At 42.0% G+C, this 25,830-nt stretch overlaps 1 protein-coding gene across 10 annotated transcripts in view; it reads left to right on the top strand.

The window, feature by feature from the left end:
- Positions 1-25,830, top strand: part of TSNARE1 (t-SNARE domain containing 1) — a 515,090-nt gene that overhangs the window by 301,218 nt on the left and 188,042 nt on the right. For all 10 annotated transcript variants that reach the window (XM_080380510.1, XM_080380511.1, XM_080380503.1 and 7 more), the window contains one exon: positions 14,572-14,644. In XM_080380510.1, the coding sequence (XP_080236636.1) occupies positions 14,572-14,644 (73 nt within the window). The remainder of the gene's footprint in view (positions 1-14,571; positions 14,645-25,830) is intronic.

Below are 25,830 nucleotides of genomic sequence, written 5' to 3' on the forward strand. Positions count from 1 at the left end.
GCTCCCTGACCCAGCGGGTGAGTGGGCCAGCGAGGGAAGGCGCCCGTGGAGGTGTTGCTCGTGACAGAGGCGGCCTGGTGGGCGATGTGATGGTTGGCGGCCACCTTGGGCACAGCGACCACAAAACGCTGGAGTTTCCATTTCTCGGAGAAGTCAGGAGTGGGGTCAGCAGAACTGCCGGCTTGGGCTTCTCCAGGGCAGGCGTTGGGCTGTCCAGGAGCCTGGCTGACAGAGTCCCTTGGGAGGCAGCTCTGAAGGGCCAAGGGCTCCAGGAAGGCTGAGCGTCCCTCAAGGAGGAGATGTCAGAGGTGCAGGCGCAGGCTGTCCCCACGTGTGGGAAGGCGAGCGGGCAGGGAAGGAGACCAGCCTGGCTGCAGAGAGAGCTTTGGCTGGAACTCAGGGGAAAAAGGAGAGTTTGTGACCGTTGGAAGAAGGGGAGGCAGCTCAGGGGGGCTGTAAGGATGTTGTGAGGTTACGCGGGGAGAACATGAGTAGTGCCAAAGCCCAGCTGGAACTTACTCCGGCTACTGCCATAGAAGACAGTAAGAAAAGTTTGTATAAATACATTAGCAACAAAAGGAGAGCTAATGAGAATCTCCATCCTGGATTGGATGCGGGGGGTAACGTAGTGACAAAGGGTGAGGAGAATGGTCCCTAATGCCACCTTTGCACCAGTCTTTAGTAGTAAGACCAGTTTTTTCTCAGGTTGCCCAGCCTGCTGAGCTGGAAGACAGAGACAGGGAACAGAATGAAGCTCCCGTAATCCAGGGGGAAGTGATGAGTGACCTGATACAGCACAATAGCACACAAGTCTATGGGGCCAGGTGGGATCCACCCGAGGGTACTGAGGGAGCTGGTGGAAGTGCTCATCATGCCACTTTCAATCAGTTCAGTCAAGGTGACCTGCTTAGTGGATGATGGAAAGGCTGTGGATGTTGTCCACCTGGACTTTAGTAAAGCCTTTGATACCGTTTCCCACAGCATTCTCCTGGAGAAACTGGCTGCTCAGGTCTTGGAAGGCTGTGTTCTGTGCTGGGCAAAATAATGGCTAGATGTCAAGGCTCAAAGAGTGGTGAGGAGTGGAGTTAAATACAGTTGGTGGCTGGTCACAAATGGTTTTCCCCAGGGCTCAGTATTGGAAGCAGTTATGTTTAATATCTTTATCAGTGATGTGGATGAAGAGATTGAGTGCAACCTCAGTGAGTTTGCAGACAGCACCATGCTGGGGGCAGGGGGAGTGGATGGGGGTGTGTGGAGGGTGTGTGTGTTGATCTACTTGAGGGCAGGAAGGCTCTGCAGAGGGATCTGGACAGGCTGAGGCCAACCGCATGACATTTGACAAAGCTCAGTGCGGGGTCCTGCACTTGTGTTTATAAAATATACTTTTTCCTTTTATTGTCTAGATTATAAATGAGAAGTATCATTCAAGTCTTTAAACCTTCTTCCCTTTGCTTGTCTAGGAAATAAAATGCATATTTATTTTCTCTAAATCTGTATTGCTTTCTTTGGGAGCTCTCTTAGTTCTTAAAAAGAAAAAGAAAAAAAAAAAAAAGATCTCTTTTTCCCCTTTAATGTTCTGGAGTGATTCATTTCCTGGGGATTGGCCCTTTCATGAAGGCCCACGGTTTGTTCTGAGGAGCTTCACACAGCTCCTGGCTGTGTCTGGTTTAAGAGTCACGATGCAGACTTTGCACACAATTGAGATCCAATATTTTCTTTCTTCGATGCATGGAACGCTAGCAGTGTTCTAAGCCTTCAAGGCTCTCCTTGCTTTTAGTTTCTTTGTAGATAAGATACGTACTTTTATGTGCACCTGTTGATAGTCTGCAGGTGACAGTTCTGCAAAACGGGCCAGGTTATTGCAGTTAGGTTCCTGAGACTTCGGTTGTGATCTAGGTTACTAGTTACTAGAGATAACTGATCTAGATATGGATGGGTAACAATGTGATTGGAGTGGGTGTTTTCCTTTCTGCTTTGAGAAAGGGTCAGCATCATGAGACCTTCAAGCAAAGAAGACCCCAGTTAGTATGAAATAATAACTCACACTATTTTAGAGGAGAAAGGCGTTGGCATGTATTTGGAGACGTTCGTGGGAATATTTTTTTTCTTATGTTTAGTTGGGATTTCTTGTGTTCCAAGTTGTGCTCATGGCTGCCTGTCCTTCCACTGTACATCACTGAGAGGAGACTGGCTCCACCTGTACCACCCCCCCACTCCCCACCCCCCTACCCCCCTGTTCAGTGTTATATACAGCAATAAAGTCTCCCCTGAGCCTTCTTTTCTTCTTTTCTCCAGGCTGAGCAAACTCAGATTTTCTCAGATTTTCTTGTCTTCTTGAAATGTGTCATGTGCTCCACACCCCTGATTATGATGATGATGCTCTGGCTGACTCAATCCAATAAAATGGATGTATTTGTTGTACTCAGGAGCTCCAAACTGGATGGTACTCCAGATGCAATCTCACAAATGCCAAATAGAGGGGAGGGATTACCTCGCTGGACCTGTTGGCTACACTTTAATGCCTCTGGGGAGGCTGTTAGCCTTCTTTACCACAATGCTGGCTGGTGTGCAACTACCCTGCTACCCTGCTCTGCTAAAGTTTATTCTAACCAGTCAGTCCCCAAGCTGTACATAGGGTGATTCCTCCCCTTGTGCAGGACTCGCCATTTGCCTTTGTTGAACTTCATGAGATGCCTGTCCATTTCTCCAGCCTCTCCAGGTCCCTCTGAAAAGCTTACTTAAGGAAGGTCATTAAAGATATTCAGGAACTGATTGAGATACAGGAAGTAAATGTTGTCTTGGACAGCACTACGTATTATGACTACTAAAGCATACCTCAGTCAGAAGGTGTGGAAGTTGTCAGAAACGGTGGAATCAGTTGCATGTAATTTTAGCTTGGCACAGGATCATAATCAAGCTCATGGTATCCAGCCCAGGACAGTTACGCTCATGGGTGCAAACACAGCTATGATGTCTGTAGGGCTGGGTGGCCATACTGCATGTTCTGAAGCACATTTTTTCACTCTGGGAAAAAGTACTCAGAGGCCTCTCTCCCTTTGCAGTGTCTCAGATTCATCCCACTTACGTTTAAATACCAAAGATGTGAACTAATTTTGGAAGGTTCCTACCTTCCTCTTGTGCTTATTGAGAAAGCTAGAGAAACTTTCCTTCTGGGTGTCTCTGAAATTGTGGGACCTAAGGGTTTGCACCTTTCTTATCTCCTTATACAGACACAAACCAAAGTCTTGCCATGAGAATCTCAAAGCCTATTGTGAAATTCGACCTAGAACAACTTTTCTAGATCATTCAGACTGTGTTACCAAAGAATTGTTTTTATGTCTGAGCCAGGGGAAGACCAAGATTCAGCATGAGACAATGGTGTCGTTTTAACCAGAAATTGGAAAATTTTAGCTGGCAGGTAAATATAGACAGTTGGAAAGTAAAGCAAAGTGTCATACAGTCTTTAGTGTCTGCCTTAGACGTTGGCATCTTTGATAGGAAGGCATGTAAGAAATGAGAGCTTTTTGGCATGCTTTTTCTATTAGAAATTTGGAGGTGATCCAGAAAGAAAGAAATGAGGGAGAAGTATTAAGTATAATTTATGAAGAGAGATTACAGGAATTTACCAACTGCAGGCTCAGAAAGTGCAGCAGTGATTAGCTGAGCCATGATGACTATGTAGAAATATTTGATGTGTTATAGCATGGAAAAAAGGGTAGAATGATTTAAAATATTAAGGTTGAAGGTAGTAACAAATTACCAAGTAGTAACTATGGACAGATAGGTATAAATTAAACATTAAGAAAAAATCCTTGAACAATGAGATTAATCATTTTGGATATAATGGATACTTTTAAAAAAGCTGTGCTCTTGTACACAGAATGGAGAATAAAACCATGTGAGGATTGTTCTGACAAGTCAGATCCAGCATGTCTGATTTTTACAGGAGGTGTTAGCCATGAAGACTTTCTTTTAGAAGCCTTTTAGCTGTAGTTGTAATTAATTGTCCCTTAGATACCTTTACTCAGCATTTGTGCCTTTTAGGTCACCTGCATTATTGTCTGAAAATATACGAGGTAAGCGTCAATAGCATAGTCAGCAGTCCACAGAGCCAAAATCTGCAATAGTCTACAAAGAACATAGAACATAACTTGGTTTTGAAATGCATAGGGACATATAGGACAGAGCCTTTTTTTTTTTTTTTTTTTTTTTTTTTTCACTTGCATGGGACATGTATCTTTTCCTTGCCCGGCTTGTACCGTTGAGGTGTCTGTGAACATTGTGTAGACCTGGGATATGTAGGTACTCATGGAGATTGTGCTATCTGCAGCCCCTGGAGACCTTGACAGCCATACCCCTTCTCTTGGCTATGCCCCTTCAGTCTCCTGAAGACAGTGGACAAGAGCTTCCCACCTTCAGTGACCTCTTTAAGAGATTACAAATTCTCCTCTGCACCAAAGTCATGGATTCCACATGTAATGAGGGCTAATTTACCTCCGGATACAGTAATTTAATTTATTTATAAACTGAGAATTGGCAACGTAACAAGAGAGTGGTGGAAAGATGCTATATATTCCCAGTTTTCTCCTCTTCCGTGTCCCTTTGTCTTTCCCCCTTCAGTTAAAGTTATATACTTTTTTTAATCTCAAGAATAAATAGCGCGCCTAAATTAATCACTCATTTGATAGCTACAGATCAGACTCTGGAATCAGTATTTTATTTAAGTAAAATAATTGAGTGGCAATTGATAATACATCATGGCTTAAGATTGCTTTAATTGCTTCGTTTCCCAGAACACTCCTGAAAAGGAAATGAATTCCTGCATTGTATTTTTCTGGTTGCACAACCCTCATGGAAATAAATCCAGAGTGAAGAATTAATAGTGCTGCAAACAAAGTGTAAAATTGTTGGAGTTTTTGTCATAATCTTTGCACAGTTTCTATTTTTGAAGATAACATACCACCTGCAATAAACTACCTTTCCTGGGGCTGGTATCAGTCAGTGTGATAGATTACAGCTTCTTCCCTCACTGCTTGTATTAGTTTATACATTGAGCCTGGGCCAGAAAGCAGAGGATGCTAAAGTCAGTGTGTAAGATACTGAGTTTGGAGGTTGCCAATGGATTTCCATGTCTTTGGTGACTTAGTACTCAGGAGACCTTCTTCTGAACAGCTACAAAAAAGTCTAGCTGTAAATATGAAATGCACCCTTATTCTGTTTTTTACAGAGTCTAAGTGTCCCAAACAAATACACCGTGTGTGTGTGTGTGTGTATATATATACACCTATATATATGTATATATTAAAAAAAAAAACAACTGCTTTTCATCGGTTGCTGTAAGAACTCATATAACTTACTTTTGGCAGTTTGTTACTGAAAACACCCATGGTTTATTAAGTGGTTTGGAAGCTGATACAAAACGAATACATGAAATAGATTAATAGGTCCTGGCAGACAGGTACCCACATCATGAACCAGTCCGTGGCAGTTGCATCTATCCGGTGTGTTTATTGTCCAACTCTTGAAGAAAGAACCGAGTGACCTGTTGCTCATAAAAGCCTTTTCTCAGAAGAGGATGGGAATAATTGTGAGTGGACATTTCTTCTGTGGTTGGCGTGGCTTTTATTTTTACATTTTGTGTTGTATTTTATTTTTGCTCTTAGGGTATCAAGCCAGGAAATTTCACAAACCCCAGGCTGCAACCTGTATTCTAAATACTAATGGATATTCTCTATTGCAAGAAGCTTTCTTCTTCACTAAGCATTTTTATTTCTAGAATATGAAGGCCACAATGTCAGGCATTTAAATGTCTCTATTTATATTTATTCTTTATGGTCTTCCATGCATTTATTGTTGTGCCATTTGATTATCCCACAAACGTTAACTGAATTTATCTCAGAATGGACTCCTTAATTCAACTCCAGGAAGCTGGGGCAGCTGAGTTGGCCAAAAATCCCACAAAAAGCCTTTCTAGAATCGCAGAAAACAGAAACAATATTTCTAGCCTTCAAATCCATTTCATATACATCCCAAGGGCTTGTTGGAAACACGAGGATATTGATCTCTCTTTACTGGTAGAGTAGCTAGAAACCTGGTTGTAGGAGAGCAAAAGGTTGGATTTGTAGTGTAGGTGCAGATAATTCCTTCTGTAACATTGACAAAATAAATGCATAACCTAAGAGGTGTAAAGAATAAGTATTAAGTGTGACCAGTATAATGCATCTTGCATGTTATTGCTTCTAAATATGCATTATAATAGGGGTCCTCAAACTTTTTAAGCAGGGGGCCGGTGTGCGGATGAAGTGGCAGGCAGTCATCTGCAGCTGCTTGGTTTCCCTCCCCAACCCCGGCGGGGGGTGGGTGGGGTGGGTGGGTGGTTCTGTAAATACGGGGGGGGGCAGATTGAGGACCCTGGGGGGCCGTATCCAGCTCTCGGGCCATGGTTTGAGGACCCCTGCATTATAACATCCCAGAGGCTGGCATCAACTGTGTTGGCAAAGTGCCATAACATTAGGCACCAAGTAAAGGAAATAAAGTGGCATGCCCCTTTTGGAGGGCAGAGGTGATGTTCTCCCTCAGACTTGGAAAAGTAATGACATCACTTCCCTCTTCATTTACTTGGTTTATGGACCTCCCTTCAACTTCCCTTATTTGTGGGCAACTCGCTATCAGGGTCTTTATGAGTGTCTGGGGAGGAGGAGAATGGTGGGGATGAAGGGAGCACAGTGCACTACGGAATATGTAAATGCACATGCTCTCCTCCTTCATGGTTTTTTTTTTTGTTTGTTTCGTTGTTTTTTTTCAAATTCTCCATTTGTTCTACACCTTAACTTTGTTGCATAATTGTTTCGCTTACAAGCATTGCCTTTAAGTTTTCTGATGACAGCCATTCTTGCCCTTGCTCTGCCTGATATCAAACCATCGCAGCATTAACCTGAAGGCAAAATGGAATCATTGAAGCTTTTTTTTTTTTCCCAAAACTAGGCAAAGCAAACCAATTATTATTATTATTTTAAAATATATTATTTTTTTGCTTGCCTGCAATCAGAACATATCGATGTTCATGCTTAGCTTGCACCAGAGTGTTTAGCCAAGAAAAAAAAAGCCTGAGATTTAAGTTCTGTTTTGTGCTACTGTAGACAGGAATAGGCTGTGTTTGTATCTCTGCAATCTGCTAAGCCTCAAAAGCTCATTTAACACCTGGTGTATGTTGGGGGTAAGGTAGATCTTAAAATTGTTAGTGTAGCTATATATACAGGTACTATTTATACAGGTGGTTGTGTTTGTGGTACACAAGAATACATATGTATACGTGCCTGTATAAATACTCACATGTACATGCATATGTGAAGTCACTACCTTTACAAACTGCTGAATTTAAATGAAATCTTGGATGTAAATTTATTTAAAGTTCAAAATCATTGTTAGTGACAAGAACTTTTTACACAATCTTTGACACTTTGTTGTACATCACATTTTCCCAAATATAAAGTGAGGATACCTACTTAAAAACAGAACTGTTGCTGGTCTCCTCCAGTAACACATCTCCAATTTCCAGATCTAAAGGGTTTTAAAAGGGCAAAGTATCTCTTTCTGTCATTTGTATTATTGTATTTCCTTTAGACTACAGTCCAGTTCTGACCTTCAGCACAAACTTGGAACTGATAAAGTTCCCGCAAAAGAAAATATCTGCCTTAAACAGTCTTCAGTCTCTATAAAGGCAAACACTGAGGGATATAGAGTACACGGGAGATAGTGACAGCAGTGCCTGTTTGCAATCTAATCCAGATGTATGGTTGTGAAGCTCCAGAGAAAGAGCGTAGTGCAAAAGGTGGCTAAAAGATATTAACAGAGCGCACAGTAATGTGCTGTTGCCCCCACGTGCCTCTCAGCCATTTTAGATACTATCAGAGATAATGATGCCTGTCATCAACATATGTGGTCAAGATGTCTTCAAATGCAGTTTGACAGCTAAGAGGAGAGAGTTTTCTAAGGGAGCTGCCTGCCATACCCACTCACGCTCAGACTGCTGCTGGTGGAAAAATACACACTGGGGGTGGTAGAGAAGGTGAGTTGGAGGCCTTAGTTCCAATTTCTTCAAGTAAAGAAATAGTTAAATGGGTTAAAATAAGTAGTAACCACATCTGTAACTCATTTTTGAGGTGTCCATTAGAGTGGCCAAAGTCAAGTGAGCTGCAGTAAATACATTTCCATTTTTTCCACTCTTGTGTCCTGCAGTAGACGTTGTTTCTGCCTCTTCTTCAAATATGCCAAACACTTTGATCTTCCCCCTCAACGTTTCATCTTTCACTACACAGAAATTTTCACTGAAGATGGTGTGGCAGGTTGAACATGTCATTGGGTCATTTCTCCTTTGTATTTGGTTTGTGTGGCAACATTTTGGTAACTGGGGAGGGCCACAAGGGTGGCTTCTGTGAGAAGATGCTGGAAGCTTCCCCCATGTCTGATAGAGCCCATGCCAGCTGGCTCCAAGGTGGACCCACTGCTGGCCAAGGCCAAGCCCATCTGTGATGATGGTAGTGCCTCTTGGATAACATTTTTAAGAAGGAGGGGAAACTGCTGCACAATGGCAGCTGGAAGGGAGGAGTGAGAAACAGCCCTGCAGACACCAAGGTCAGTGGAGACAGAGGGGAGGAGGTGCTCCAGATGCCAGAGCAGAGATCACGCCACATGGTGAAGCCCACGGCGAGGCAGGCTGTGCCCCCCAGCCCGTGGAGCCCACGAGGGAGCAGATCTCCACCTGCAGCCCAGAGAGGGCACCATGCCAGAGCAGGAGGGTGCCCAAAGGAGGCTGTGACCCCATGGGCAGCCCATGCTGGAGCAGGCTCCTTGAAGGACCTGTGGACCCATGGAGAAAGGAGCCCAGGCTGGAGCAGGTTTGCTGTTAGGGCTTATGGACCCCGCAGGAGACCCATGGTGGGGCAGTCTGTTCCTGAAGGACAGCACCCTGTGCAAGGGACCCACGCTGGAGCAGTTACCAAAGAACTGCAGCCCGTGGGAAGGACTTTCATGGAGGACTGTCTCCAGTGGGAGGGACCCTACGCTGGAGCAGGGGAAGAGCGTGAGGAGGCAGGAGCCACAGAGACAACATGTGATGAACTGACATCAGCCCCCATTCCCTGCCCCTTAGTGCCACCAGCAAGGAGGTGGTAGAGAATTCAGGATTGAAGTCAAGCCCAGGAAGAAGGGAGGGGTGGGGGGAAGGTGCTTTAAGATTTGGTTTTATTTGTCATTATCCTAGTCTGATTTTATTGGTAATAAATTAAACAAATTTCCCCAAGTTGAGTCTGTTTTACCTGTGACAGTAACTGCTGAGGGATCTCCCTGTCCTTATGTTGACCCAGGAGCTTTTTGTTGCATTTTCTTTCCCCCGTCCAGCTGAGGAGGGGAGTGATGGAGCAGCTTTGGTGGGCACCTGGTGTCCAGCCAGCGTCAATCCACCACAGGCACAATGAACAGTATCACTAGCTGGCTGGTTCCAGGATCTCTCTATTCATCCCTGTTGAGGTGCCCTCTGCAATGGTCTCACCTCTGTCTGATAAGCTTGAGGCACCTCTCCTTCCACAGCCTCTCCATTTGGCTTTTGGTGGACAGGAACATTCTTCTTGTATTTCTTGAGCCCGCTGTCCCCAGGTACATGCTGGATTAGTGTGATGAAACTTGGCACAACTATTTTAATTATGCATTGGAGTGCTACACTCCCTGAGATGACACAGAGCGCCACGACAGCAAAATAGAGAGGAAGCACACACAAGCGAGCAAGAGTGAGAGAGAAACTCCCCACACTGGCTGTTGTTCAGTCCCAGAGGAGAGCTAACTCAGTCTGTAATTGCTGTTCTGGATAGCTTCTGCCCTCAAAACAATTTTCTGCTGGTCTGTTGTTGCTTAGGCTGAATCAGTTTGATTTATAGAATGTCATTTTTTCTCCCCAGCCATAGACAAGAGAAAAATATTTGTTGAAAGGCTGTTGCTGCAAGATTTAGTTTTTGGCCATCTAGCATCACCAACGCTTACTCACTTTTTATATTTTTCCCTTTCTGTTCCTTCCTTCCCCTATCTCACAGAAGAGAATGGGGATAGATGAACACCGTGCTTTGATTAGTCTTTTTGTGTGCTCTATATCTGTGGTTCACACATGGTGGACCACAGGGCAGGAGATGACCCAAGTGTGCTGCTGATGGGACAATACACAAGAAGCATCTCAGCATCTTTTTGGTAAAACATACCAGACAATGCAAAGGAGTTTTACTTCCTTTCTGGTTTTTATTTTTTCCCCAAAGGTAACAAGAACTTGAGTTTTGTTTTGCTTTATTTTGGTTTGGAGTGCTTCCATATGCAGAACTACACACATGGAAGTTATATTACATCTTTCAGAACCTCGTTCAGGTTTATTTTATAGCTCTCTTGGCTCCTTGTTGCAGAGTAGATGGTGGGCCAGAATGAAACCTCACTTGTAGAATTCAGCATCTCCTGAATATTGAGTCAGCAATTAACTTAAATGGTAATTTGTAGTCGTTTAAGATGGTTTGTTTGTGAGTACACACAAAAGCATGTGCTAAACAGGATAGACCAGTGATACTTCTGATCCTGTTTTTTATACAAACCTAAGGCAGACATTCTTAGAAATAATCGTGACTCTTCCCTTGATAAAGGTTGCTGGGATCTGGCTAAATGTGAGAGAGGAATTATTGACAGCATGTGCTTGTTCTGTGTCCTTTTGAGGAGAGCGTGTTTCCCCTCTCTGGTTTATTTAACACCATTCTCATGGCTGGAAGGTGGAACTGTCCTTAGGATGTCATTAAGGTCAATGAAGGAGAAGTTTTCAGTGTGGATATATCTTCACCCCACTTAGTATGAGAGGGGAAGCGAGTGGAGGTTTACTTACTTACTGTCTTGGCAAATACCTGAGTAATGCTCATTCCATGGGGAAGTGGGCTACTAGGATTTATGATTAGGTTGTCCCATCTGGGTAACAATGTCTGGGTTTTACAACCCAACTTGCCCCAGGATTAATTTTCAAAATGTTGCAATTGTAGTCTTATTAAAGCAAAAAATGCAAAATGGAAATGTCTAGTTTATCTGCAAAATCATATTTCCAACCATTTCTATGCCAGAGTTTGAAATTTCAGATATTTTTCCCCCAAATCTCAGTACTTTGCAATGACATCATTCACTTACCAGGTCAGGTTAAATGACTCAAATAGTCGTGCCCTTTGAACCTAGTACTTTCTCTTAAGAAGTTTCCAAACCAACTTTCAGAAGTGGGAGTTAATCTTCCAGATCTTTAGTGTCCCAAACACTTTCATTTCTTTGGGTTTCTCATCTGCCTGACTTTTATTGGCACTTCTCTGCTTTTTTGGTCATCTTTAGCTACTGCCATTTCTTTTTGCCATCTCTGATTTTAGTGTTGACTAGTTTAACTCTTTTAGCTCCAGCAAGGATGATGTGAAATCCTGTTTACTAATCTGAACAATGGATTTCTCCGGGGGGGTGGGGGTGGGGGTGGGGGATAAAAATTAAATTTGAAAAAAAAAATTTAAAAGAGGATTTAGATGAAACAAATCTGTCTCCCTCTTGCTACAGAATGTAGTGAGTGAATTGTTGCCAGACAGGAAAGACTGGTGTTGATTAAAAACCAAGAAACCTCAGCCTAGTTAGCTGGCAAGGAGACAGTGGTGGCTGGCTGTTGTACTCCTGGTTTCTGTGGAATCAAAGAGATTTATGAGGAGCTGTATTTCACTGTGAATTCCACGTAGTAAGTGAAAATGTGGGAAACCAAAGCCAATCTGATTTTGCTAACAAATTCTGATGCCTGGCAAGTTCAGAAGTGCTTAATGATAGAGCTAACCTGGCGAGAAGGAACAGGAACATAGCTCCTAGGTATAGTCCATTATGGAAGGTCTTTATTTCAGGCTATTTTTCTTTCTTCCATATTTTCTTTTGTTTTGCTTATATATATCAGGGCCTTTGAAACTTCACATTGCCAGGTTAAATTATTCAACAGATTCCTTGCTTCAGGTCAGATTGCTTTGTGCTCGGCGCTTTACAACTTGCCCGTTTGTTTTTCCTTAAATACAGTAGTCACATTTTTTTTCCTTCCTAACAACTCAGGGGCTGGCTTTAAGTAATGCATTTTTTCTAAACAATAATTTTAAGCGTTGTTGCAATGTTATGAAAAGGGTCTGTACTCTGCAGCAGCAGATCGCTGTTTCATCCCAAGTACCTGAATATAAACGGTAAATCTGAAACAGCACTATTCATATACGGCATTGCATTTCCCTTCTCATTCTTCCCTTCTTACAGTACCTGGGCATCTCAGGAGGCAGACAGCCCAACCCCTTGTTGTCGAATTAGATGAGGAGGAGCCTATGAGGAGTCAATATATCATCTGATCTTTCTTAGACTGAACTGCCTGCTTATTTTATTCCAATGGAAATACTTGGGAGGAGTGTGTGTGTGTGTGTGTGTATAATTCAATAGATCGCAATAACCTCTATCTAACCAAATATATGTGCAAAAACATGAGTTAAGCTACATTTACTTAAAACTGCTGTAAAAGAAGCAGAACAAAATGCACCAGACTGGCTGAAGGGTAGAAAGAGTTTTGTTTATGTAGCAAGTAACAAAAACCAAAGACTGATGTCTGTGGTAATTTAGCCAAGAGAGACAAATGAGCATTTTGGGCTTTTTTTAGTATTATTTGTTTAATTTTTCTGTAATCATCTTTTACTAAGCAGTTAAATGAGAGCAGAACAACACATTAAACTGAATTCTCAATTCTTCATATTTTGCTAAACTTTAGCTTTGTCTTTTCAAAGATTTTTACAAAAACCTCACAAAACTTCCCCCCTGAAAAAAAAAAAAAAAAAAAAAAAATCACAATTAATTTCTCCTTATTTCCTGGCAATGATTTACTACCACAGTGCTCAAGTGCAATCTCAAGTAACTTACACTTCATTGCTTTTACAAAAAATTCTGCAGTATTTACAAGTTATGAATAATACCATACATAATTAAAGCTTCATTATGCTTGACAAGTGAATGAATGAAGTGCATTTTGTGATGCATTACCCAGTCTTTGGTTGGGGGTTTGGTTTGGGGGTGGGGGGTGTATGATTTCTCGCAGCTCTTTAAGCGTTTTGTTTCTCCCAGTTCTTCAGATATTCAACAATTTGGTACATTGTAAAATTCACAATAGAACTCCCAGCCTCCATTGCAAATTATTGCAATTCTATTGCGTTATATGATTAAATGTTACACCAGTTCTGTTCTCATAACAAACTTCAGTAGGAGGATGTGGAATCATTCTGTACCATTTTCTAAATGTGCCAGCAGGGAAGATGAGTTCTTTAAAAGTGGGGTGGAAGAAACTGGACCTTTGGCACGATGGGCTAAAGTTGCAACAAGACCCAAGCAGATAAATTAATCACCACACAATTAGCCTCAGGAGAAGCATATTCCTCAGAAATGTTTTCAGCACTTTAGAAAGCATCCAGTGCTGCGTTCCCCAGTACCAGGGATATGTGGGCATACTGTTGGCCACACAGTTTGTGGAATCTCTGTCCTTGGAGACAGAAAAAAACAAATGGACATGGCCCTGAGCCACCTGCTTTAATTGACTGCTCTGATAAGGGGTGTTGGACTAAATGATTTCCAGAGGTTCCTGCCAACCTTGATGTTTCTGTGATTCTGTGGTTTGTACAGCTTAACAAAACACACCCTGTGTGAGTGTCTTTTTTTTTTCTCTCTGCTAAAGTTGCCTTACTGGTAGTGCATTTATCAGTGTCTATATTATTATGTCTATTATTGCTAGATTCTTTTTATAAGAGACAGTATCATATGAAATCAACATATGCTCGCATTTGCTTTTATATATTAAGTGTTCAGAAACGAGGGAAACAAACAAACTGGCAATTTGCTGTGTTTCAGTGCTGAATCTAGTTGGGGTTTTTTTTGTTTGGTTTTTTTTTTGGGGGGGGGGTGTTATAGGTTTCTGGGTTGTGTGTTTTTTTTTTTACAATTGAAAACATGTAAATGATTCTGTTCATCAAATAGGTCTTTCCTTACTGCTTTACCAATAGGGAGATTTTTAATTCAGTGAGGTTTTGATCATATCTCCATCAATTTACAAATAGTATTTTATCAGATGGCTGCTATGCTGAAAGATGGTCTTTTTCTATGTAAGAATCCATACTCTGGGATGAATGGCCTGCATGAACAATAACTTTTTTTCAAAAAGAAAAGGGTTTGCTGCTGTAGGGTTTGTTGTTGTTGTTGTTTCCTCTCTTTTCCACAGTTCTGAAAGCAGCCGATCATTCTACCTGTTTCTTACAGAAAGCTTGAGTCAACTGGCTGACTTAGATCCAGCAAACCATGGCTTTAAGGGGATTTCTGATTTGCTGTGGGAGTGTTATACTTTTTTTCTTTTACTTCTGTAGATGGAGTTTTCTGATCTTGTTTTTTTCCCTCGCGAAGCTTGAATGTAGAACATCCCTTTTATGCTTGCATATTTCCCATTCATCATTAACGTTAGACTCTCTGTCATTTCAGAGTGACATGTTGGATGTGAACCAGATCATTAAAGACCTGGCCTCCATGGTGCATGAGCAAGGAGACACAATAGGTAGGTACCACTTTTAAAGAATGGGCTTTATTACCCTCCTGCACCATTCCAATGTGATTTTTTGTGGTCCCTCATGAGCAGCTGTTTGTTGATGATGTAATTGTTTTTCCTGTGTTTGGGGCATTTTGTACATCCAGTGATGTTTTGATTTGACAAGTTGATCTGTGCAATAAGGTTCTCATATTAAGGACACTGAGCTGGTGAATTTAGTATAAAATAGAATTCACAGGGAGATAATCCATTCCCTTTTCACTGTAAAAAGGAAGATGGAGGATATATAACATTAACTGGAAAGGAATTAAATTCTTCCTTTCTACCTGGAACTGTAATTAAAAAACAATATTAGTAGCAATTATTGTTATGATTATTGATGGTGGTGGAGAAAATTAAGCAGCTTGCTTCTCTTAAATTGCACGGTGCATATGATTAAATTTACCGTAGCCTAACACCATGATATGCTCACATGCATAGTCTTAAGCTTCTGGCCATTAGTTGACCTCCTCTTGCTCTCCAGCTACTGGTGGCTATGAACATGGTAGAGAAAACTTCGTAAAAGAGATTGGAGTAGGCCCTAATGGAATTTTTAAGAGCAGCCCATCACTGACAGCCAGCACTTTTTGTGAACAGAGAGATAAAACACAGTAAGTAGCTCCTTTTAAATTCCCTCTGACTCTTTGTCACTGCTGTCTTCTGAATGCAGCTAAGAACAATCAGACTTTATTCTGCATCTCATATTTTGTGTATGTATGAGAAAACTCTGCAGTGCTTCAGAAGCAACTGTCTACTTCCAAATATGAGAGCTAATGGTCCTAAAGCCATGTTGAGGGACCTAAACTCCAGAGAAGCAAGATTTGTGGAGATATTTCTAGCCTGCAGCACTTAGCTGGAGTTCTTACTGGAGCTCCTGGGAGCTGGATCAAGTCCTAAGACAGCCATATGTAGATCATAAAAGAAGAAACTCTTCTCTGCTGTTTATTAATCACTCTGGATTTCTTTGCCAAGCTCATACCTTTGCAAGTTTCCATTAGCGTAAGATGCCTCCTTTCACACAGAAATGAGCTGGCTGCATCCCACTGAGAAACACCACTCAGGTTCACAGGTGCAGAAGAAAATCAAAGTGATACCTAAACCCAGCTTTTTACTATTTCTATTACTTTTTCTTTTTTAATATACTTTTCTTTAATGCATGCTTGTTTGGAAGCTTATTTTTGTACATGGGTAACTGTGGAGCCTGGTTCATCTCCTAAAAGCATATCAGATGCTAATGCCTCGAGGGACCTGACAACATACATCAGCTAGCTTCCAGATTTTTGAAACTCCTTTTCTTAAGGCAATATTTATTATTTTAAGATGTTGCCCATGCACAGAAGCAACCACAGTATTAACTTGCCTATGAGAAACAGACTAAGTAGGACCCTTTGTCTTTGAGCTAGCATAAGGGTTTTGTTGCTTTTATATCTGACATGTTCTTTCTTCTTCCCGTTTCACTGCAGCAGATTTTTAATAGTTTCTTTAGGAGTATCTTTTCAGCCTGGCAGCCACTCAAGGTGTCTTCCCAACCAATTGCTGAATGGTGCCACTATTTATCTTTTGACATTCATATTAGAGAGAAGTAAGTGAGCTGAAGAATCAGGAGGCAAAGGGGCTTGAAATCCCACCATGAAAATTTAAAAGCAATGATGACAAGAGACAGTTCTCTTGGCACTTGTTTTATTTTTTTTAATGCATTCCCCTTACGTGCATGAAATGAAAGCTCTCTGTGTGCTTCTTTAGAAAACTCAGGGAAAATACATAATCAGGGAACGTGAGATGAGCCACTCTGCAAAATGCTCCCAGGGCTGTAGAGCAAACCACTGTCTGGTTCACCTGAACTGGGGAGGATTAATGGGAAGAGCTCATCTGGTCTGTGCACGGCACAGGCAGCGTAACCCATATTTATTATAAAAACCTAAAAGTAGTTCTGCTAGCATGTGAGCCAGTTCCTTAATGAACACATACATAACACTTCCTAGGGTAGAGAGCAATTTCTGTCACGCAAGGAGGAAACAGATGATGGGAAATGCAGACTCGGGGCAGCTTATCTCTTGGTTTTTTGTCTTCTGCAAATAAACTCCATGCCTGTGTTCCTAGCCATGGCATGTCTTTGATATGAATATTTAACTAAGCATTGCTATATCAGTGAGACCAAGCCTTCAAAGCCAAAACAAAGCTATTGGCCTAGGTCACCTTTGAATCAACAGAAGGAGCCTCTTCAACAGAGTCTTACAGAGGCTCTTGGCAAAAGCTTCGCTATGCAGCTTCATCACACAGGGTGCTGGTGAGAGGAAGGGGTGTGAGGAGGACGCTAATAGGTGAAATCAATAGTTGGCTGTGGAATTGGTGCTGGCAACACAGTTTTGGCTTCTATAACCGTGGGACCCTGTTAGCAGATCAGTATCTGCTTTGGAGTGATGGGATCCACCTTGCTAGGTAGAGCAAAACTATCTTCATCAATAGGATGGCTAACCTCCTAAGGAGGGCTTTAAACTAGGAATGATGGGGGACAGAGGTGGTGACAAGCAGTCCTGAGGAGGGAGCAGTGGACAAGGTTGATGAGTAACAGGCATGGCGTGGTGTGGCAGGAAGGGCTTACAAAGTCCGTTATCAGCCTCTAGCACTTGCATGTCAGCAGGGAGGTGCCTACAAGACCCCACTGTGGACAAATACCCCAAACTGAACCAGGAACTGAACATGCTGGGGTCTGTCTCTAAAGTGCCTGTACATTAATGCACATGGTATGGGGAATAAACATGAAGAGTCTTTGATTTTGTTGGGATCATGGAGACATAGTGGGTTGGCTCCCATCATGAGCGTTGCATTGGAGGGATACAGGCTGCTCAGGAAGGACAGGATAGTGAGACAAGGAGGAAGAGTTGTCCTTTATGTAAGACAGCAGCTGAAGTGCATGGGGCTGTGCCTGGGGGTGGATGAGGAGCTGATGGAGAGTTTGTGCATTGGGATTAAAAGGAGGACAGGCAAAGTGGATGAGGCTCTCTACAGATGAATAGAACAGGCTCTTTGCAGGCTCTGATCATGGGAGGTTTCAACCACGCCAATATCTGTTGGAGGGACAATACAGCAGGGCATAAATAATCCAGAAAGTTCTGGAGTGCATTGATGACAACTTTGGGGATCTGATCTGTAAACAGCAAGATCTCCAGGTGTCTAGAAGAGGGCCATCTCCACTGCTAACCTTTACTGTCATGATAGCAGAAGGGCTTTTCAGCCAAAACATCAGAGGCAAGGATTAAGGACTTGATATTGTGAGAAATACATTCTGTGAGGGTGATTGCTAAAGCAACAGTCACTCCTTTCCATACTCAGATGGCCACCTAACTGAACTATAAGTGTCTCAGCTGCTTGAAACATTTCCAGTGTTTCATACTGAAAATCACTATTTTGCATGCGCAAGCTCCTTCTTTCATTGGCCGTACTTGGATAAATAGACACAGTTCTATGAAATCAGTTTTATAACTGGTGTTAGGAAAAAAAGAATCCTTCAACCCCCAGTTCCTCTGAGGAAAGTGTCAACAACACAGCTACCAGTCTTTGTATTGGTACCTGATGAAGGCAAGGTTGTTTGGGGTTTTTTTTGTCCACCTCTGTAGGCTTCTATTTAGTGTTTAGCCTGCAGAAAAGGAGGCTCAGAAAGGACCTCGTTGCTCTCTACAAGTACCTGAAAGGAGTCTGTAGAGAGGTGGGGGCTGGTCTCTTCTCCCAGGTAAAAATAGATAGGACAAGAGGAAATAATTCAAGTTGTGCCAGGGGAGGTTTAGCTTGGATATTAGGAAAAAATTTTCACCGAAAGGGTGGTCAAGCATTGGAACAGGCTGCCCATGGAGCTGGTGGAATCACCATCCCTGGAAGTGTTCAAAAAATGTGAGATGTTATGCTTAGAGATATGATTTAGCGATGGACTTGGCAATCCCGGGTTCATGATTGGACTTGATCTAAAAGGTCTTTTTCCAAATTAAAAGATTCTATGATTCTATGATTTGTCTTGTAACAGAGAATAAAGATGACCTGAACAATATAGTTATTTATATTATCATTATTATTAATATTAATACCTATATTAATATTAATATCATCATCATTATTGGGTTTCTTCCCCTGATGCAAAAAAAAAAAAAAAGCTGTTCTTGTTTTGTTCTAGAAGACCTGTTTTCCCATCCTACCTTTCTATGTAACCTTAGTAGTTATGCCAAAATAACATACAAGGTCTACATCCCTTATGTGTACTTCTATAATTAAACTTTCACCACTTATATCACTCTTTGAAGCTCCATCACATTTCTCAAAGCCACAAGGTAAGACCCATGTGGTTCTGAAAACATGTTACACTTTTAAGAGAATCACATTTCTTCCTCTTTTGGACAGTTCTGGAACCAGTCTTCTGCCAGCGTATCTGTAACCTGCCCAGCTCTCTAAAATGGGAAGAGATCCTAAGATCACACACTGGTCATCTAAGATTACAGCAGCAGAGACACAGGAACTAATTTATCAGTCCTCTACCTCTTTGCCCATACCAAATGTACACAGATCTATCTTCACACAGCAAATCCCGCTGGCTGAAATAAGACCTTACTGCATCAAGCAAAAGACTTCCTCAGAAGTCTTTTTCTACTGTTACTTAACCTTTCACTTTGCTCTTGAAGTTTGGGCATTTTCTATTTGAAAGTAATATGGTGGTGAAACGTCTTAACGTGATCTGAGGTGGGTGCTCCCTCACTGCACGAGCATCACTAACTGGTGTTTGTGAGACCTGGCAAGTATGAACATGGCAGCTGGTGCCTTCCTTCAGTCTCCGAGGAACGTCCTGATGGGGTCAATATATTCAGTCCTTGAGCCGTGCTGATATTGACTGATATACCACATTGTCACTTATTGCATAATAACAACAACAACAACAATAATAATGATGATGATGATAATAATAATAATAACAACAATAATAATAATAATCTTCCTTCAAAGTAAAATGTATTTCCATCAATGCAAATGAATTTCTTATTTTGGAAGCTTTTCGATGTGGGGTATTATTTGGTTTAGGTTTCAGTTCTGGTTTGTTTGTTTGTTTTTCTTTCCTGAGAAATCAGGTCAGCTTTGTTGCCTGTTTTATCGTTATTGCCTTTCTGACCTGAAGGCTGCTTTAACACACAGACACTGTCAAGAGGGCCTCTCAGCACCCTTCCACACATGTCTCCTCCAGTCTGACTGCCTGAATGACACAACCCAGAGTCTGTTGTCGGATGCACTAATGCACGCCGAGCTGGAAAACCATTCAACTGGATTCTTAACTAAACCCTCCTGAGTTATGTGTCTCGGTTGGGACATCTGCAGAAAATTAACAGATCTTGAGAATAGTCCCTGAATACCTGAATGTACAGCTTTAATATCTATGTTCGATTGAATGTGGTCTGCAAAGTGTCTCATTTGGTTAAATTTCCTAAGTGATCTCAGAGGAGGCTATTATGTGAACGGTACATTTATGTTCTTATTGGTTCCTGATGAATTGGAAAATCTTCTCTTGGCTCTCTTGCTATCAGCCACTGTTGAGACACAGAGGTACATGTCAGTACAGAGGACAGCCCATGCAGGAACTGTACACTGGGGTATTTCTGAATCAGTGATAATCTATTCCACTTCCCATTCGCTTCCCAAGAAACCTCCAATGTCTTTGTTCATCTTAGGTATATACCCTGTTATCAGTTTGTTGTTCTGTTATCTAAGTAAGTCTAACAAAGCTTTATTGTAAACCACCCCAGCTGCTTAAACTGCATAGTATTCACAGAATCACAGACTGGTCAGGGTTGGAAGGTGCCTCTGGACACCATCCAGCCCAATGCCCTGCTAAAGCAGTTCTCCTAGAGCAGGCTGCACAGAACTGCATCCAGGTGGGTTTTGAATGTCTCCAGAGAGGGAGACTCCACAGCCTCTCTGGGCAGCCTGTCCCAGTGCTTGGTCACCCTCAAAGTAAAGAGGTTTTTCCTCATATTCAGATGGAACTTCCCATGTTGTAGTTTGTGCCCATTGCCCCTTGTCCTGTCGCTGGACACCACTGAAAAGAGCCTGGCCCCATCCTCCTGACACTCACGCTTAAGATACTTGTAGACGTTGATAAGATCCCTCTCAGCCTTCTCCAGGCTACACAGGCCCAGCTCTCTCAGCCTTCCCTCATCAGGGAGATGCTCCAGTCCCCTCATCATCTTCACAGCCTCCGCTGGACACGTGTCCCGTCCCCCCCGCCCCTCCCCCAGTAGTTCCCTGTCTTTCTTGAACTGGGGAGCCCAGCACTGGACACAGCACTCTGGATGCGGCCCCACTAGGGCCCCACAAGGCCACACTGCTGGCCCATGGGCAACTTGCTGGCCACCAGCACTCCCAGGTCCTTTGCCACAGAGCTGCCTTTGAGCAGGTCAGCCCCAGCCTGTACTGGTGTGTGGGGTTGTCCCTCCCCAGGTGCAGAACCTCACATTTACATTTACATTATGGTGCAGAGCCATACAATTACTACCCTCAGTTGCCTTGTAGACAACAATTTTAAGGTCACAGTTTAGTATACTACTGGCATTGCTCTTCCTGTTTCTCTGGACTGCAGCAGTGGTGGCCTTCACTATGGTTTTTAACATGCCCTTGGCTCTGGACAGTGCTGAAGAGCCTGTAAAGGGCTTGATGTCATGTTGAGCACCAGCTGATGACCACTTCTACAACTGAGTTGTTTGAGTCAGGTGTGAGCTACCATTATCTCTGACCAGCTAATTTTACTTGAGATAGTAAGTAACACAAAGGATGAATGAGGTTTTAAGGTTCTTTCCTGTTTCTGCCGTCTGTGAGTGTGGGTTTTGTGTCTTCCCTGGTTGTGTGGGCTTTTACAGTTAGCTCTAGTGCTGACAGTGCTGGTAAGACAGCACATGCTGGTTTATAAGGAAGAGAATAATGGTTGACTCCATACTTGCAAATTTACTAACTCCTAAAGATTTGTCTGCTGTTCTGCATTTGACCCTCATAATGTGATTGGGCTGGTATACTTGCAGTTAATGAGCCAGCTAATTTTGTACAAGAAACAAGGCTTTTCCTTCTATGAGGTTTATTGCCACCAGTAGGATGCTTCTCACACCGATTTATCTGAAGTCATTCTGGGGAAGCTGGAGCTGCCGTGCTCTCACTTTCTAGTAATGCTGCAATTGAGCAGTAAATATCATAAAGGCAGAAGCTGCCCAGGTGGTGGGTTTGTTTCTGCTGGGAGGTGTTATACTCTGCTACAGACAGACTGTGTTCGGGAGGCGATGGCTGCAGTGGGTTAAGTAAATCAAACGAGCCATGTAAAGCAAAAGGGGTCAAGCAAGTTGTAAATATCAGTGACTTGACTTTGTAGGTAAAATATACGATCTTTCCAACACAACGAGCAGAAATAAAGTATATTTATTTCTATGAATCAACACCCCCATCATCCTCATTCATTCTTGTGACAAACTCAGAAGTGACACTTCTTTCATCAGTTGTCTGAGCTGTAGGACTCGATAGTTTGTGCACTGAGCTGCGTGATGGCAGGTCAGTGTGTTGTAATTGTAGGTAAAAGTGGACTTCTGAAAAATGAAATGCAAATGCATTTATTTATTTCATGTAAATAAATAAAAGTATCAAAATTGTGTCAACTCATGAGCTCAATTTGGAAAAAACAAATATAATTAATTTTTTCCTTTCTTTTTTTGTCATTTCAAAGGAACATACTTTATTGCAGTTTGATGTAGTATTGTCTTTGAATTGGATACAGAATTAATAGAAGAAAAACATGCTGAGTTTACATCACAAGGAAAAAGAGTGCTAGAGACTGGAATTTCCCAATCAAAGCTAGATTAAGTGCTGTTTTCCTCTTTAAATTACTTTCAGGGATTATTTTTTAAGAAAAAAAAAACCAAAAATCCTGACATGCCCATAAATTTCTGCACAAAACCGGTCTTGTTGAAATACTTTATTTTCATCAGAAAAAGAAGGAAATGGAAAAAATAAAAGTTAATCAGGTCTCTTGCCATGATATAATACCCTCCCTCATGCAGATTTTATGGGATTAAAATGAGGGCCTTGCATTACCTAGAGCCATACGGGAGCATCATAAGGGACCTGTAGATACCTCGGGCAGGCAGCTGAAAGCCCTACAGCAGGCCATGAAGGCAGAGACCATGCCATGAACCCTCAGGGAACTCTTCATGTGCTGACCTGCCCTGTGGTAAATATCAGCCATTCGAGACCACTTGTCCCTGTAAGAACGAACGCTAAATGGCTTTGCATCTGCTGAAGTGGTCATATTTCTGCATGCTACCATCTAGCACAGAGCAGATTGTGTGAGGTACCGTATGCTCTGGTAGGATGTGCTATTTTCCAATAGATCTACATAGGATAGTGTTTGAATTTAAAATCCCTGGAAGATGTATCCTGGCAGGCATGGCAAACCTCTGGCAGAGCAATACCATTTTTCAGTGCATACATATGTAGCAGATACTTGACATTTCCAAGATGCATTTCAAGGACGATATAAATCACTCAGGAGCTAAAGTGTTCTAAATTTATGCTGGTGTTCGGCCACTGCCTTATAGCTGCTTTTATTCATATAGACTAGAGCTTTGGGCTGATGGCCGAAGAAAACCAGCAGGAAGAGCTGGTTATGACATTTTAGGTAGTTTAAATAGTCTTTCCAGGCCTGCCTGGAAAATGAGGGTGAGTGGCTGTTCAGTGCTTCAGTCCTTACCTCTGAGGATCGTGGTGTCTTACTGTGTGGAAGAATTAGAGCCCTGCTAAAATCAAATAGTTTCTATCTGCCTTTTGTTGGAAGTAAAAACCACAGCTCCTGATGACTCATGGAGCTGCAAATTGTATTTCATTGCACCAGTCTAAGCCAATGTGACACATTTAGCCTTAATTTAGCATATGGGCAAGATTATTTTATAAATCCTCTCATGTGCAGAATTTCTACTTGGCGTTTACATTGCAAATGACTAACCCTAAACAATTTTAAACTTTACTCCAGAAGAGCTGCCATAGCTTTCCTTCCCTTTAACATCCATAGTTGTGCCTGTAGAAAGCTGGAGAGTCTTTTGTTCATGGGATGACACTCACTTAAAACTCTCCATGTACATGGCAGTTAGAATGGACAACATTCATTTTCATGCTGAAAGCAATTTCATTCCAAACTTGGCTTTTAATTAGGAAAGTAACCTATATACATTACCAAAATGCTCTTTATAATTTTTAATATTATTAATATTATTAATATTATTATAATTATTATAATTATTATTATTGTGCTTCTCAATATGTTATATTGATTATTTTTAGCCAGAAGTTGTAATGATAAAATACGGTTAAGCTAAAAGTGCTAAAACCAAAAGCATACTGTGAAACCTGAAGGGGCCCATGTTGGTTATTGCCAAGTGGGAGTATTTTAAACATTCTCATTCACAAGCTCACTTTCTTGTCTTTCAAGCAATTTTACTGAAAATGCTGCCTTGTAAAACCAGTCCATTGTTGCCATTATAAAGACTCAGGTGATATTTGTGATTTCTTCATATGTTGGGACAAAAAATCCACTCCAGCCACTGTCACTCCAGTAATTTCACATGTGACTCCAGCTGGTCAACAAGCAGGGCTTGATCTCAGAAGACACGTAAATAGATAGGGTTGAAAGACACTTCTGGGGGTCATCGTGATTGCTGTCTCTGTGACAGGTGTGTCATAAAATCATATCAAATTGCATCTAAAAACTGGTTAGCTCTGTCTCCTCCACTACTCCTGTTGAAAGGATGTGTTTTAGCTGGAAAATCAGAAATCTTTTCCTAATTCCTTGGTGCATTTGTTTGCAACTGCCATCTGCTTTAGTGCACTCCTGTCCCTCCGTTTAATAAACCGGCAATCACATCGCCTTAAGGTTTTTGTTTCTTTTCAAGCTGTACCAGAAATTTGTCATCATAGGATGAGGACAGAAAATTGTTGTGGGATTCGGACTCGCTGGAAAATCCCAGACTCAGGGCTGGGTTATCTCACCTGTTTGAGAACAGAGTCACTGTCCCTTGATACCAAAGCCAAAGAGAAAGAAGCAGGGTTTTTTTCAGTCTACTGAGGATTGTACTGCCCCTCTGGAAATAGTTGCCTCTCCAACCCCAAGCAAGGTATCTTGGCAAGAAGCCTGAAAGTGAGCAAGGTGAAGCTGTGAACCATCACTAGTGTTCAGCAAAAGTGCACTAAAATAGCTTTGAGTGGCACATTCATCATTGACTGTTTAACAACATTGACTTAATACTTTCTTCCTTGTGATTTGACCCAAATTCTCTTTCCTTCCCTTGCTTTCTGGTGTTAATCACCAGAAATAACTAGTTAAATTGTTTTACATGTTTATGTCTCATTTTTATAGAGTTTTAGAGCTGTTTTGATGGGGTTTTGTTTGTTTTAGTTTTTCCCCAGTGTCTCAGGATTACAAGTTGCTTTAGATTTTACATATATAGTTTTATTTATTTATTTTAATTAGAAGGTTTGCTTATCTCAAGGCTGGTGTTTCCCCATTAGGAGAACAAGGGAGCAGAAACAGTGCCACCAGGGTCCAACCTCCTCCTGTAACATCACAACAATTCATATAGGACATGTAGCACACATCCATCCTACTTGTGAAAGCCTGTGCTGGGAAAAATGTAGATGATGTTTGCAAAACACAGTGGATAACATATGATTAGCCCATTCCATGCAGCGCTATGGGGGCGTTCACAGTGTTTAATTTTATCTAAGGAAAGCAAATCTCCTTAGGCCCCCCCGCAGGCAGCTGAAAGTGCTAGGTTTCTCTGGAGGGCCATTTAAGGAAGCTAAATTAAGCTCCTGTGATTTCCCTGTACCCCTGTACAGACAGATTACTCTTGGTTTTGTAGGGTATCTGTCATGGATTTCCCCTCTGTTGCTCTTCTGTGCCTAACTGATTAATTTTCTGAGGACATTCAACGTTCAAGAGGCATTGAGCAGTGAAGGGTGTTTGCAGTAAGATCCTGGGAAACATCAGATACATGAGCAAGTTCTGTTACTTTGATTAGGCAGTTGTCAATGTGTTCAGCACATTACCCTCACCCCTTCCAGATTTCTCAAATCCCCATATCCCTTCCAAATCC

The sequence above is a fragment of the Falco punctatus genome, assembly GCF_963210335.1.
Source record: "Falco punctatus genome assembly, chromosome: 3".
Lineage (NCBI taxonomy): Eukaryota > Metazoa > Chordata > Aves > Falconiformes > Falconidae > Falco > Falco punctatus.